General features: G+C 38.5%; 1 protein-coding gene across 1 annotated transcript in view; it reads right to left on the bottom strand.

Moving 5' to 3' along the window:
- The window catches only part of Parp1 (Poly-(ADP-ribose) polymerase), a 271,411-nt gene that overhangs the window by 211,873 nt on the left and 42,025 nt on the right, over positions 1-17,513 (bottom strand). The window contains exon 4 of the mRNA XM_067134916.2: positions 10,244-10,443. Coding sequence (XP_066991017.2) covers positions 10,244-10,443 — 200 coding nt within the window. The remainder of the gene's footprint in view (positions 1-10,243; positions 10,444-17,513) is intronic.

Here is a 17,513-nt window from a genome sequence, read left to right as displayed (position 1 = left end):
TTCCAGCTGAGCTCAAGGTTACAAATAACTGCAATTTCTGAAGTTTTGATGATATTCTTTCTCTTTCCAACATGATTGTGATTAGTGACGGGCAGAATTGAATATAATGTACTTTAGAACATTTGAGAATCGATACTTACATTAAAAACCATATTCTCGAGTCGATGTAGGCCTAATTTACACTGTACAAGATTTCCAGAAACTAACTATGAACAGAATATCGGTGATCAAATTCGACAATTATAAATAGGAAAGGAATTCCACCTTATCAATATTTGTTTACTATAATTATTATACTACAGTACTGGCTTCGACCCCCCCAGTTTTGGGTCATTCTCAGCTGAACAATACATTCACATATAGTACATCAAGCAATGATTGATATTACTTTATTTGGGGAATGCCATATGATAACAAATGCTTAAATACATCCAAGTGGGGCATGTCAAATTGGGAACTGACATGTGTGCCACTGTGTGTGACACTGCAAGTATGTCTATAATAACATACTTTTAACTTAAAATTGGTTTGTATAACACTATCTTAACTTAAAGCTAACTTATAAGTATATGTGACTAAAACAACATATATGAATACTTTATGCACATAAATGTTCGTATCTTGCGTATTGCTCAGTTCATCGGTTGACTTCTGTATTTGAGTCTTTTGTCATGATTGTGTATTTGGTTGATGCTTTCAGCTTAAATAATATGATTTGCTTGTAAAATTATCCTATTATTTATTTTAAAAAATTTTGTCTTCATATACAGTGGAACCTTGGATTGCGAGCATAATTCGTTCCAGGAACATGCTTGTAATCCAAAGTGCTCGTATATCAAAGCAAGTTTTGCCATAAGAAACAATTGAAATGCGGATGACTCGTCCGAAACACAAAAATATTTATTTGCAAACCATTGAAGTGCACTTTTCCTTACAACAGAATAATTGTTGGTGTGAGGGAGACGAGAGATGACATGAGAAGAGTTACTGTGTAGCACGAATTTCACTAATGGAATCACTGCCATCTGTTGGCTCACTGGAATTGTTTTCTTTTCGTGCAACTTTAACGAGGAACCTGTCCAGTGACTATTACTTTTGCCTCTTTTTGAGGATTTCACGAAAATGTGACATTGCATTGTCATTGAACTGATTCATCGCTCGCACTGTTACAGCCTTATTCGGGTGGTGTTCTACAAAATTTTGCACCGTTTCCCACATTTTGCACTTCCCCCAAATCTCACTTGAATTGAGAGATTCCATCGACTTTTTCTCCTCCTCTTCCTCGGATGAGATCTCCATAACCTCCTACTGTTGTTCGCGATGCAGATCCGTCAGTTCGTTGGTGGTCAGTTTCTGGCTATGTTCTTCCACCAGAGCTCTTGAATGTCCACGTCATTCACCTCCAGCCCCATGGTCTTCCCCAAGGACACAATATCATCGACAATCGGCGGCTCATTGTCACCACCAACAATCCCCTCAAAGTCACATCCACACAGTCAGGTCACAGCTTTCCCCAAGCGGAAGTGAGTGTTCTCTTGGTGACCCCATCCCAGGCTTCATCGATGATCTTCAGGCAGTTCAGGATGGGGAAATGATTTCTCCAAAACTCTCGGAGGGTAAGGTTTGTTCCTTCGGTCGCTTCGAAGCATCGCTGAAATAGTGCTTTGGTGTATAACTTCTTGGAGTTCGAAATGACTTGTTGATTCATAGGCTGGAATAGTGGAGTAGTGTTGGAATGAAGGAGCATCGCTGAAATAGTGCTTTGGTGTATAACAACCTCCCCTACTTATCCCTCCGCCCCTCTCACAACAGACAACACTAGAACCATCAGTACGAGGTACATTACTCGTCAAACGGGCAAGAAACTCGCATTTCAAACATCCAGCAGTAAGTAAATTAATTCAGGCTTTACAAATTCACACAATATTACACTTCTATTGAAATCTAACTCACTTCATTCATTTTGGCTTACAGACTTTACCAGCCTCAAAAAGGGAAAGGAACCACCACATTCTTACGGCATTTGATGGGAGAAAACTCCAGAAGTTAGGCCAGAACTGAATCACACATATAGTGCATAATTTAACACGTATCCAGCTTATATTGATCCATTTCACAATTATAGGAAAGTGCTATTATTTACAAATGGAACCTATAAAGACCAACATTCGACATATATAAAAAAAGGCAAATTATGGAAATATAACGCAAGAATCAAGGCCATCACGTTTCAGTGTCACTAATACACTGACTATATTACTAGACATTCAAGTGTTTTTTAAAAAACTTCTGTAGTAAATGATAAGCATTCTATTTAATCGACATTTATGTTTTATACAATACATAATCAACATAATATGAAACTTGTAATTTTATGCAAGAAGGAACTGAGATTTAATCATTAGACTTAAAAGCCAACCATACACGGCATATTTAAATGTTATCAATATCTGATGTCATATAAGACAAATTGTTACAATATTTTACCACATAACAACGCAAGATCCAAAGCAATAAGTATTTTAGACTTTAAAGTACAATGATTAGACTTTAAAATATATTAGTGTGTTTATGTAAAAATATTTTATAAGAGGTCAACACGCATTTATATTCTACCTAAAATAATATCACTCCAGCAATATGGTATAAAGATGTAACATGATATTTTATTATAATAATTATCATGCAAGCTTTATTTATCAAATTTTACTGATAGTCTATTCACGATTGTACGTAAGTATAAAAGGGAATCGATTCAACAGAATAAGCAACAATACCCAAGATAGATGCTTAATCAACCCAAGGACGCATTCTGTTAGCCAAAGGGCATGTATATAATAGACAAAGTTTTGTAATTTTAATTTTTAATTTTAACACAACGCTTAGAAATTTGTAAGTTTTTAAGATAAGTTTTCACTGAAAATTATGAAACAATATATCATGAAGGTCTTTCAGAGGTATAAGATAGAAATGCAAATGAAGGGTCGAAACCGGTCCTAGATTGTAATACTTGACAAGAAAATAAATGTATTGATTAGGTGGAATTTCTCTTTCCTTTTATAACAATTGGTAAATGTCAATACGCAAAATGAAATTCATAAATCAAGAAAATCCAAACAGTACAATATGAAGGTAAACAGCCAGTGTAACACCATTATGTAGCATGCAATAAAGAGACTCCACATAGTTGCACTTTCCCTTCAAAAAAATCCCACAGAACAGGTAAATGTGCATTATGCTCCTAGACTAATCATATATATTCAGAACCCTACCAATAACCAGGAGATAAGATCACTATCACTATCAGCCATATTCAACCGTTTTTACGATGTGGCCTCTAAGTCCGAAGCAAGGTAGGTTTTCATGAGGTCTCTCCATCTGGGACGGTCTTGAGTGATCTTCTGCCAACTGATCCCAGTAATCTTCCGGATGTCTTTATCCCATCTGTCCGGTGGTCTTCCCTTAGGTCTCAGATGATCTTTCGGACTCCACTCAAGCAATAGCTTTGACCACCTACCATCAGTTCTCCAAGCAACAGGGTAAACACCCTTTCTAAAATGTCACTGACCGTTGTGACTGACCTGATGTAATCTGCTCTCTTCCTGTCTTTCTTCGTGAAGCCTAGAATAAACCGTTCCATAGCTCTTTGGGTTGTTCTGAGTTTTTGCTTAACAAACTCGCTCAATGTCCAGGTTTCACAACCGTAAGTCAGAACAGGGAGAACACACTGGTCAAAGACCATCTTCTTTAGGTGGGTTGGCATGTTGGATTTGAAGATTGAAGAATTTCTTCCATAGGCTTGCCATCCTAGTTTGATACATCGGAAGATTTCCGGTCTTAAGTCCCCTTTCATGTTTACAAGCTGCCCGAGATAGACATACTCACCGACCTGTTGTAATGTGGAGTTTCCCATATGCAGCTTTCCTGCTGGGGCCCATTTGTTGAGCATTACTTTAGTTTTAGAAAGGTACATGGATAGTCCCACTTTTTTGACAGGCTGAGACAAGATCATGTATTAGTTTGTAGTTCATCGATGTCGTTGGCCAAAATTGTAATGTCGTCTGCAAATCTTAAATTGTTTAGCCTTTTCCCATTGATTTTGATTCCTGTATTTTGCCAGTTGATTTTTGACATGGCCATTTCTAATACTGCTGAGAACAGCTTGGGAGAAATGGGGTCACCTTGCTTTACACCTCTTTGAACTGAAAAATCCGTGGTTGGCACATTGACATTTACGAAGGCTGAAGAGGTTTCGTAGATATGCTGGAGTACTCTTATGTAGGCAGCTTTGACGCCGTGTTCGGCTAAGGCTTGCATAACAGCAGCATGGCTCACCGATTCAAAAGCCTTTTCAAAGTCCACAAAGGCTAGACAGAGCGGCATTTGATATTCATTACTTCTGCTGATAACTTCACGAAGGGTGAGTATGTGGTTGATTGTTCCAAAACCTCGGCGGAAACCTGCTTGTTCAATTGGCTGGGCAAAATCAAGCGTTGAACTAATTCTGTTTGTCAGTACCTTGGTGAAAACCTTGTATAGGACAGAAAGCAATCTAATAGGACGATAGTTTTTGATGTCATGTACGTTCCCTTTTTTGTGCAGGAGAATTATCATTGCTCTGTTCCAAGATGGAGGGATGAAAGCATTGCATAGATAAGATATTTGTACATATCTCCCAAACACCCTGTATATAGGGCATACTTTTTGGGGGGCTGCTCAGCTTACTTCGTCCTGTAAAACAAATTCACCATCATTCTGTATGCTTGCACAACATGGATGTTCTCTCATATACAGAAATATCTGAACTGCTGCAATGACAGTGTCTTAAATTCAGGCACACTTCCCTAGTAAGGAGAGTTTACTGTTTGGTAGTATGACTGGCCTTTAAAGTACTATGTAAAGCAACTCATGTGGACTGAATGAGGAAGTGAAAAAGGACTTAACCCAGATTGATGCTTTGGAAGCTGCCTTGTTTATAGCACTAACTGAATTATCAAATACAGTGGAAACTCTATTATCCATTCCCGGAAACCTATTTTTTCGGGATTATTTGTTCAAATTACGCGGTCCCACGAGCATCCTAATTAAATCACGTTGTAAAAATCCTCCATTGCCCGTTCCTCAACAAAACGATTTCCTAGATCAAACATTCAGAAATTTTAGTCCCATCAACGCTAAATCCTCAATTAAGCGTTTTTCAAGGAACTGTATCCCACGAAAGGACGGCTATGGCACACTTACTGATCTTGGTGTTAACGTCCCATCATTGTGATAATTAGAGCAAGTAGGCTACTGTATTGGAAAAGCGATCATCGGTGAACTTGCATAAGGGGCCATCTTAAGAGCACATTCAGATAGTACTGTTTAGAGAATCCTCAGAAATCATAAAGCAGAGAGTGGCCACAACAACTGAAAGGAGACAGAGCACATTTCAACAGTTCTAGTTGAAGACCGAACGAGTTTTATCAAATGTTCATACTTGTAAAAGTCTTCATTATGTCCAGGGTTAGATGTTTATGTTTTCACTTATTTTCAACTAGCTGATGTACCCGTGCTTCGCTACGGGATTCTAAGAAAGACTGACTTTGTGGTTTTCCTAACTGAAATTCCATAGGTCATTACAAAAACGTAAGTATGAATGTAGAGATTAAAAGCAATGCTATCATATAAAATACTCGATCAAATGGAAAGCCGCATGTTTTATCACTTTTAACGAACAGTGCTGCGGTTAGATTGTGGTGCCAATCTAACAGTCCAAACTTCCAGAGATGGGATGACCAGGCCGCAGATTGCCATGAACACTCATCTGCCCTTATTCCGCTAAATATGCACACTTTTCATTCCAATCAGTGCCTCAGAGTAGGGATTGAATAGCCCGAATGCTATGATGATCCAGTGTGTTACGTACCAGTAGTATCAGAAAATTTATAAACCAGGGGAATGGCATGCTAAAGAAGAAAGTTACCTAACTCCCCAGCTACTTCCCATCAATATTCAGGCAGGCTGTTACACTCTGTACGACTGGGCGAGTTGACCGTGTGGTTAGCGGTGCGCAGCTGTGAGCTTGCATCCGAGAGATAGTGGATTCGAACCCCATTGTCGGCAGCGCTGAAGATGGTATTCCGTGGTTTCCCACTTTCACACCAGTCAAATGCTGGGCCTGTACCTTAATTAAGGCCTAAGGCACTCCTAGCCCTTTCCTATCCCATCGTCGCCATAAAACCTATCTATGTCGGTGCGATGTAAATCAAATAAAAAATACTCTGTACGCAGCAGTAATCCTATCTACCGGAGATGAGGGGCAACAGAAGACACAAAGCACATCACGACAAACAATGGTCAATGTAATGTTATTGTTGATCAATGTTATGAGCTTTCTATATTGTAGGCCTTCACATTTAGTTTTCTTTCGACTCTGTGATTTGTAAAATATTTTATGCCGTAAACGGTAGTTTCTTATTCTCCGACTTTACATACCGATTTTCATTAAATACTGTTTACCCATTTTCTCGTAACTCGGCCCTGATATGGACTTAGTAACAAAAATCCAAATTCATGAATATCTTTGTGATCATAGCCAGTACGGTAACAATGTATAAGACATGAATAATAGGAAATTTAATACTATATAATCTTAGTTATGTAGCATTCATCGATTACACCTCTAATAAGAAATATTTGAGAATTACATTTTAGGCCTTCCCCTAAACTACCATTTCACTCAGCGTGAATAAAATAATTTACAGCCTAGACTATAGCGACTTATTTTCTGACTTTGCATACCGATTTTCATCAAGATAGGACTACTAATAACAATATTTGAGAATTAAATTTTAGGCCTTCCCCTAAACTACCATTTTTCTCAGCGTGAATACAATTATTGATAGCCTAGATTGTAGCAACTTATTCCCCAACTTTGCATACCCATTTTCTTTAAAATACGACCACTAATAACATAAATAGTTGAGAATTCAATTTTAGGCCTTCCCCTAAACTACCATTTCACTCAGCGTGAGTAAAATGATTTATAGCCTAGATTGTAGAGGATCATCCCCCGACTTCACATACCGATTTTCATTAGACCACTAATAACAAATAGTTGAGAATTCAATTTTAGGCCTTCCCCTAAGCTACCATTTCACTCAGCGTGAGTAAAATGATTTATAGCCTAGATTGTAGAGGCTCATCCCCCGACTTCACATACTGATTTTCATTAAATTCTCTTCAACCGTTTTCTCGTGATGCGTGTACATACATACATACAGACAGACAGACAGAAATTACGGAAAAGTAAAAAGTGCATTTTCTTGTTACTATGGACGTGACCGATACAGAAATACCATTATTTTCAGATTCTGAGCAATGTACAGACAAAACTCTTATTATATATATATATATATATTGTATCATTGAACAGGTTTTCGGCACTTATCTCAGGGCACTGTACAGTCACTAGGCTTTCAGGCAGAAATCGAAACTGGTTCTTCCTAACACAAATCTAGCATTTTGATAACGTATACCATTATGATATCGAGACCAGAATAGATGTTGCACCTTACATACATAAAGACGTGGGAGGTTTTGGGATTACCTACTACTGTTTTGGTAATAATTTAAGACTCGGAATTTTATGTTTTTGTGTTAAAATGTAAAAAAAAAAAAGCGCAGTTGTTTTATCAGCACATGTTACATTTAAGAAGTTTGCATCATTTCCCACTTGTACTGACTTGTGCAGTGAGCGTGCTTTCCAGCTGAGCTCAAAGTCACAAATAACCGTAATTTCTGAAGTTGCGATTCTTTTTTTCTGGCTGAATTGAATATAATGCATCTGAGAAATTTTGAGTATCTATACTACATCTGAAACCATATTCTCGAGTTCAGCATAACCTTTAAAAGTCTTTTCGCCAGTTGTTGCGTTGGAGAAGACATGGCAGCATCTTGTAGGAAATTTCTTCTTTGAAGTAGGTTGTACATGGGATGGGAAATGTCTCTCCGTCAGTCTGAGTGATTGGTCACCAGATGTAGGACGCCCTCTTTTACTGGTTTATCTAGATAAGTGGTACTTCTGGATGAGTACCCTTATAAGCTGTAGCTGGAAATCTGCTAGAGATATGTTCTGTCCAGTTTTGACATTGAATTTAGAATGAGAATTTAGAACAGTGATGTCCAGCTGGTGGAAAAATAACTTTCGGTACCATTTAATTGACTTCCGCACCCACTCTATAGAACTGATCATGTCTGACCGGTCAACAGGACCCATATACTTATTATAGTCAATAACGCAATGGGGGTTTCTCTACAGGCAGTCTTGTCTGTCTGTCCGTCTTCCCTGTAGGTATCATGTTGTCTGTATGTCGTGTGGTCAACATACAAACTTCCCTACGATCGAACCACCTGATGGCAATCATGTTATCTGACGCTTTTGATTCAGTTTGTCCTTTCTTCAATTTTGTAGCAAATTTTGGCATACCCATCCTGTTTTTCCTGACAGTACCATATGTGTTGGTTTTGTTTTTGTGTATGTGGTCATACCCACAATGTATGACCTTTCTGCAAGTACCTTTCAATAAGCGTCAAGACAACTGCACCTGATACCCCAAATTCACGTTCAGGAATTATTTCCGTAGTTGACCCTGTGTAAACAATAAAATCCAGCACATGTCCGGTCTTTATTCCAAATCTGTGTCTCTTAGATGGGATAAACTGTATGTATAAAAGTCAATGTAGGTCTAATTTACGCAGTACAAAATTTTCAGAAACTGAATACGAAAAGTATACTGGTGACCAAATTACAATGGGATATTTTAAAAAAAAGGGATTTCGCCATCATGTTGAGCGCTTTTGTATCTAATGTGCTGTATTTTATTAGATTTGAGAATTAAAAACTCCTTGTGGTCGACTATTGTTTGGCTTGGCATTATTACTTTTTTTCGAAGAGTGTGGCTGATCAGAGTTGCTGAACTGAAAGAAGTTTTCACGGGAAAATGTAGAAGTTTCCCCGGTAAAACAGTGTAAAGCATCGAGATTTTTAACGCGCGTACCAGTAATTAATGTTTGAAGCCGGACCCGCAGTCTAACTTGCCTGCCTCTCACCCGAATGGCCCGAGCATGTCAGGCATTTTTAGGTGGATATGAGGGCTAGTTCCAGGTCCACTCAGCCTACGTGATTACCTTTGAGGAGCTATCTAATTGTGAGACGGCGACCCCAGCCTAGAGCTCCACGAATAACGGCCAAAAGCATTCATTACAATGACCGTGCATTACCTGGTAATCTGCAGGCCTTCGGGCTGAGCAGCAGTTGCTTCGTAGGCGAAGGCCATTAGGGCTCTAGCTTGGTTTGGTTTAGGACTGTTTGTAAAATTATAATTTCATTTTTGTTGGCGATTTTCATTCGTTCCCGGATTTTCCGTCCTCCCGTGTTGTACGTTTTTCCGTGGTCACTCCAAAAATGGAGAATCGAGGTTCCACAGTACATGTGTTTCAGGAACAAATGTGCTTTCATGTGAAATTTGTGAGCACATTTTCATCTCTTTCATGTCCCCATCTCAGTTTCAACACAATTTCACAACAGTAACATCATCCCTTTAATCTTCCATACAACTACTTTCACTGTCGAACTTGTACTCAAAATCGGTCTCTATACTAGCAAATACTTCATCTAATGTCATCTAAGGTGACATCACTTGCCCACTTTCTTACAAAACGTGAACCACTACAACAGGCAGCCTGCACATGATCGGATACTGTAAGAAGTTCCGAGGCATCACAAGAGACGTCAAGCCAAATTATTTAAGATTTGTTTCCATCGCTCTTTTGCTCAACATCAGCACCAAGAACACAATTCCAAGAAACATGTAACTAAGGTTGAAAGAAAAATCCCACCTTCCAATACTTTTCTATACCTTTTAACCTTAGTTGAGTTAATGCCAATACAGAATCAAAAGAATGGTATTTATAAGTCGAAAAAACATGTACACGCAGCTTAATCTGTAGCGTTGTATGGGAGTGGATAGCGTATATGCATACAAAGCACTTAAAAGGTTAAAACGGGCATTATGAGGCTTTCCATAACTAGGTCTAACCATAATTCCTTTAATGTAATAAATCAATTTATGATAACTTTAAAGACACGCAAGATTCAGAAATACCAAACCCTCATTAGATACATCAACCTAACTACCTAATTAGTTTTCAGGGGAAATATCTCTCTTATTACAACAGAAAACGTCATAATGATACTTACATTTTTGGTAATTTGTCCAATACATTCTTCTGATCCTCCTTGGACAAAGTCTTGAACCCAGGCAATACTGAGCCCGTTTCAAAGAACTGAAGTTCACTACGAAGTTTAGCAAAACACTCAACATGATGCCATCTATCCAAGCCCCCATACATACGAGCATTTTCACTTTCATAATCCTTCTTCGAAATACGCACTTCATCCTGAAGGAGGAAAAGAAACCCATCTATAAAGGACCATCTAAGAAGCATAAATCAAAATCCAAAATGTACAAAACAAAGTCCACTACATGTTAATACACACAATGTTAAACATTTAGTCTAAGAAGAATTGAAATACAGTGAAACCTGTTCAAGACGGAAATGGTCGTGTTCCAACAAGTTTTTTCGGATTTGGACAGGTTTCCATTTTATACAGGTAAATCAAATACAGTATTTAATGTGACATTGTTATACACTGTTATTTCACACTAGGCAACTGTACTTACGTTACCAAGAACCTCCAGTTTCTTATCCATCAGTGAATCTTGATGTAATTCCAATTCATGGCACAAATTTTGCAAACACTTAAAACACTAAATGTTTAATAAGCACATTAAATTAAAAATGAACACTGTAAAGCTACTACATAACTATTTGTTAATACACACAAATTTATTTCTTGCTGCTGGAGCTCCAAAAGTCAGCAAGTTATTTTCACCTGCTTGGTGTTGCACTAGATTGAACTTTTCTCGACGGATTCTTTAACCTGGCATGAATATTCATATAGTTCAGGCAATTTCCGTTTGGCAGCGAATTTTTGTAGACCCCTTACGTGCATAAGAGCTTTACTAAAGTTAGAGATTTCTGGAGAGTCGTCATCAACTTTTGTCCCCTTTTCCTCGTTACTTTCATCATCATTTTGCCCCGTTTTTTCCTCGAGTTTCTCACCATTGATTTCTGTCGCAAAATCAGCAGTTTGATATGGCGACTCACCACAATCGTTGTTGATGTACTGAGCAGCATCCATGTCAAAGTTTCCAGATCAACACACAGATGATATGGCCTGCACAGTGTCTTTCACTTTGTCCAAGAATTCGTTATCTCCAGTGCTGGGAAGAAAATTAGCCTTCCTGAAGCATTTTTTGACATTACCTTGCTTTATTTTCTGTACTGCCATGTGGATCCAGTTCACAGCATCCAGCACAGAAATAGATTTTGCCATGTCACTGGCACTAGCTGCTCCCTCCATCTTCGCAGCTACTGCCTGCAGAACTAGTCTCCTGTAGTGTCTTTTAAAGGTGAAGATAACACCTTGGTCCACGAGCTGTGTGATACTCGTAGTGTTCGGTGGAAACCATGTTAGTGTTACGTTGGACAATTTAATGTGTGGATAGCATGTAGCGTTGTCAAGGAATAGCAACACATTATGATTTTCTCTCTTCATTTTGGTATTCAAACTAGTGAGCCATTCCTCCATCAGTGCAGCAGCCATCCATGCCATAGGACTGGAAGATGTATGAAGCGCCATGGTTTAGCCGATTTTCCTATCACCAAAGGTTTTTCAAGTTGTCCCGTCATATCCGGCAAAGAAAAACAGTCAACCATTCTTTGGACATTTTCCGCCTACACATTTTTCCCTGCTCAACGAGTGCGACTTTGAAGGAAGTGCTCTACAGAACAAACCCGTTTCGTCTCCGTTGTAGACGTCGTTTGGAAGAAATCCGTCCAAAAATGTTGTCATTTTTTCCTGCCACTCACTAACAACAGTACGGTTAACATCACTTGCATCCCCACACACCTGATTCCAAACGATATTATGCCTATTTCTAAAGCTTTCGAGCCAACCTTTTGAAGCTTTGAAGAATAGGTCCAGAAATAGGAATTTTCTTTGAACGAGCATTAAAAAACCACTCCCACAGCGGCAAATTAATTCCTTCATACCCTGTTAGTTTCTGCTTCCTTTTCATGTCACCATTACCCCCCAGCCACTCGCTCTTTATGCGATCTTTGTTTTCCAAAGTGTCATAAACCTGTGTTTTACCGCAATGAAACTGTAACATTATATCCCGAACACTTCTTTGTTCTTTTTCCTTCATTTCTATCACTTCGACTGTCGCGTAATGACAGCGCCACATTTTTATGAGACATCTTGCACAAGAATAACCACATTCACTCAACCACTTAGAGGGACTGGAAAGCCAGACTGCTCCCCTGTAAACAATGCAATAAAATGGAGGTTTTTGCCACGATTGTCACCCTCGAACCAAGAAGGTTGTGTTTACCTCCGCGGCCTACTGCTGTGAGTTGCTTGAAACTACACACTATTTTTACATAAAATTTACTTCAGCGTAGCCTGTTAAAAATGTGAATTTGTTTTGAAACATAATTTACTTCAGAATAGCCTGTTAAAAATTTGAATTCCATTTTGAAAACTCAAACAATTTCCGTTTCCACGCTGAGCCGTTTCAGTTTTATTCCGAAAAAATAACATGTAATACATATGATTTTTGTCGATATCAAAAAAATATTCCATAATAGACAGGATTCCGTGTTATCCAGTGTCCGATTTGGACAGATTTCACTGTATTAGAGACGTTGGATAGAATGACTGTAACAGACATCAAAACTGAAGTACGCACCAATACTGAAGGAAAACTGTTCAACAATCCTAATTCTAATTTGTACATATATATATACACACACACACGTGTATATCTCAATACATAGAGTACATCATTTGTTTCAAATATCCATGGTAAGTAGCACATGTCCGGATGTTATGCGGACAACAACAACAATCACTACTGTATGGCCTCAGCTACCATGCGCAGGTATTTTAATTTCAAGCCATCTGGCTGCCTGCTTGTCAATTTCGACCTAGATGCGCTAGATGGCACAGTAACCCAAATCCCTCTTGAGCACCTATGGCTGAGTTTTAATGAATGTTGTCAGGTAAACACCAATGTCAGCAGAGATCTTTTACATGCTAACATTGTACAACATGGAGTGTGTGACAGAGTCCTGCAACCAGACCCACCGCGCAGCACTTCAAACCCACGGGCTCCGGCAGCCCAGCCCTTGCAGTGCAGTTCTCTTCTGACGCGGCAGCGTACTGGCCCACAGCACTGGGCACATACAGCCCACCGCAGTCCACCGCACTGGGCGGGCTCAGTACAATTACCTTGAGTACGTAACCACAATAACGTGTGCGCCATGCACAAAGAGATGTTCACGTCACACTACTATTCGATCATTCACTCTACGAATTCCCATACGCTAATAACATACTTTAAAGTAGGCTAATCGCATTTGGAAATTAAACGGTAGAGATTTCTCCTGCACTGTAATAATAATAATAATAATAATAATAATAATAATAATAATAATAATAATAATAATAACTGAAAACAAACAAACTTTGTTATAAATGAATATTTGTTTGCAATCGACATCAAGTTAACTGAAAATGAATCTAAATAACATGAAGCATATTCATAGGACTTCATTCGCGTTTACCTCAAAATAAAATACGAACAGAAATGACGTGCAATACGCCAACAACAAAAACAAACCTGAACATAGCTTTTACTTAGTGTGCGTAGTTTATTGGTCATTGTTAATGGTGGTGGAATGGAATTACTGTGAATGAAAAGAAGAGCATCAGCAATTGTCTGGTTGTAGAAGAGAATGAAGCCTACTGAACTGAAATTTCTCTCTGAAGCTGAACTTGATGCTTGCATACATATTACTTTCTTGGCGATCTGGTGAAATTTTGAATAGTTTTGTCCATTTGTTCTTCAATAGGATGCTATATCTATTTTCTCCCATTGCACAATTTTGCTTTAAATATCTTTCCAGCTCATCTGTTGGAATAAGAGAATCATGAACGTCAGTCCACGAAGAGAACTTCATTACTTTGGCAGGTTGTGGCATAGTCATGGAGTCTGATGACACGGAAACATTAGAAAGCTCGTCATTCAAGCCCACCTCATTCATCGTAAATTTTTTATCTAATCATAAAAAGACAAAATCAGTCCGACTCCTTTAATCTACAGTATACTAATATAATAAAGAGAGAGCGCGAATTGTGTTAGTTTGTGTATATCTGGAGGGTAATCTCAGAAACTACTGGACCGATTCTAAAAATTCTTTTATCCCTGAGAGACATGGGCTGCATTTTTTCAAAACAATTCGAGGTGGAGGGGCGACGGGGGATATACAAAAAAATTGGCTAATATAGGCGAAATATCGAATTTGTCGTGCAAGGACGAGACTAAGCTCATTTTAAGCCCCTTGACCCAAAGAACAAATCTTGGTAAGCCCTACGTGCCCGAAAACCAGGTTTTAAGGCCCTTAAACCGACCGTTATGGAGATATTGGCACCACACTACCCCTGCTCTCGGAATCGGATAAGGAAATGAACTGCCGTAGCCATGGCAACGCCAGCTCCAGGATTCTACAGCAGCGAGATTATGCGTGTACGTTTGGGCATAGCTGCCAACCAAAATGTGTACACATAATCCCTGAGCATATCTACAATATATCGCAAAAACTTAACATCTTGCAGTCGTGAAGTGGTATTTAAAATCTCTTTTAAAATAAAAGAGATGTATTATTTTGTTTTTGGCGGGGGGGGGGGGGGGGGGGGGGGGGGCTGAAATGTGGGTGGGTGTGAATTCTTAAGATGAGCATATCTACAGTATATCTTAAACACTTAACACGTTACAGATGTAAAAATTGATATTTTTAATAATTTAAATATAAAAAACAGGTACTATTTTGTTTTTTGAAAAACCACTTAACGTGGCCTGAAATGGAGGTTGAATTAATTTTATTAGTGTACTGATATCTCAAAAACTGAAGTTGTTACAGACGTAAAAATTGGTATTTAGAGTCTCCTTTAAGAAGAAAGAAATACGTTTTCTTTTGGTTTTGGAAAATCCACTTAAGGGGGGATGAAAGGAATGAGATATTAGTTGAATTATTTGTATGAGGATACTTACATCTAAAAAACCTAAAGATGTTGCAGACGTGAAAATGGGTATTTTAAATCACATTCAAAATTAAAAACACTCATTTTTGGGGGTAAAATTAACTTCGGAGGGGGGGGGGCGTTGAAATAGGTGTTGAATTCTTTTCATGAGGATGCAAATATCTCAAGAACTGAAGATGTTACAGTCGTGATAATTGGTATTTGGCAGCTCCTTTATCAATAAACATGCATTTCTTGTTTTCAGAAAAACCGCTTAAGGGACTGAAAAGAATTGAAAAAGAATTGAAAAAGCAGGTGAATTTTTAATGAGTACCGGTATATCTACAGTGTAAGTCAAAAACTTTACATATTACAGACATGGAACTTGGTACTGGGAATGTCCTTTAAAAATAAACAAACATGTCACTCTTTTTTGTTTTCGGAAAATCCACGTAGGTGGGGGTCGAGGAAGGGCTGAAAAAGGGGTTGAATCCTTTTTATGCAGACACTTATATTTCAAAACCTGAAGATGTTACAGATGTGGAAATATGTATTTGTAATCTCCTTTAAAAACAAAGAAACCTTTTTTTTTAACTTGAGAGAAGAAGTTCTCACGTGTACAGTTCTATGTCGCATGGTCATGTCAACCAAAAAAGGCAATACCACACACTTGATTTACAAAGAGGGTCTGGGGTAAATGAAACTCAATTTATCAGTGAGATTTTATACTTCAGGGATTTTCAGATAATGTCGTAGTACAGTACCGAGAAACGATTACTTTTATCAAATTATGAAATCCACGCGAGAAGCCGCGGGTAACTGCTAGTGTGTACATAAAGTTCACTGCAGATCGTACAGCACACAAAATTAACGTCTTTCCCATCACCGTCAACTGCAGGCTTGAATACCAACCAAATACGACTTTTAAGTTTAGGATCCGGTTCAGAAGTCTTGTATTATGCGGTTTTTAGTTCGTTTGTTATTTCTTTTCTTTTTTACTTCACGATTTTTTGCCACGTTTTCCTTTCGTTTGGAACTACAGTCCACATTCGCTTCTGATAACAGGATAGACGGAGAGGTCAAACTGAAAACCACAGCAAATTTGATCGGCTCCACTCGACCGTAATGCAGCCCACTCCGCTGACAAGCAGTACGCTGTACACATTGAAGCACTCAGCCCATAGAACTACCACAGCGCTGTCCTTGGCTCACCGCGTACGAATGACAGAGCGCTAGCCCAGACCGGTCCGTGCGATGACGTCACAGGCTTCATATGTTCGAGCCTTTCAAAGCCCATTGCAGCCTACTGCCGAAGCAGCTCATGGGCTGGGCCTCTCTGCAGAACTCTGGTGTGTGATGGTTTACAAAAGTCCACCTACCTCTGCAGGGAACAGGAGCCAGACACTTTACCAATAATCTACAGAATAAGCTATAATAACATGTAATACTCGTATTATTATTCATCCTCCTTTCTCCTTATCCAGCTCCTACTGAGTCGGGGTATTTATGGTACATCACCTTCCTCTCTCCTTCCACCAATCCCCTTCTATGATTTTGTCCAAGTCCAGGTTTTCTTCTTCTTGCACACCCCTTTACTGAATCAATTCACCTTGTTCTAGATTTCCCTCAAACTTCACCTCCATCATCTATTTTGGTATTTTTTTTCTCCTCCACACCCTTTACATTGTGACGTACTCACTGTTGCCCACAGATGCGTGACAAATTTGTGACATGGCGGGTCACCTTAATTTTAATATAAATAAATAATATCTCATTGTTTCTCCATAAACGATATCCCATGGGCGCAAGCCTTCAAGCTTATGGCTTGAAAACGATAGTTGATAATAATTACATAAAATCAGCTTCATGGTCTGTATCGCACTTCAATAGATTCACAATTAAGTATTTATTTATTTTGATAATATACGAAACATGTACCACTTTTGACCATTAAAAATTGCCTTAAGCAATCATTGTATCGACTAGGTGGAAAATAAATAAATACTTAATTGTGAATCAGTTGATAATAATACGTAATGAGACTCTAAAAACTCCCAGGGGTGGGGTGACGGAACACTAACCATTAAGTACACTAACTTGGAAGTTAAGGATCATTAATAATAAATTTCAGAAAATACAAATGAAAAGAACTATTTATTAGGATGAAAAACGTGACGTAACGGCATATTAACGAAATCTGAACTTACGGAAGGAAAAGAAAAATTGAATGAAATAAACTCTAAGAACATGAATTGTAATGCGGAGACTTGCAATAAGGTAAAAGTTTCAAACAAATTTATTTAAAAACCACCATTCCAAT

This window comes from Anabrus simplex, chromosome 1 (assembly GCF_040414725.1).
Source record: "Anabrus simplex isolate iqAnaSimp1 chromosome 1, ASM4041472v1, whole genome shotgun sequence".
NCBI classification, from domain to species: domain Eukaryota; kingdom Metazoa; phylum Arthropoda; class Insecta; order Orthoptera; family Tettigoniidae; genus Anabrus; species Anabrus simplex.
Note: the sequence above shows the minus strand (reverse complement) of the source record. Positions and strands in the feature narration are given on the sequence as shown.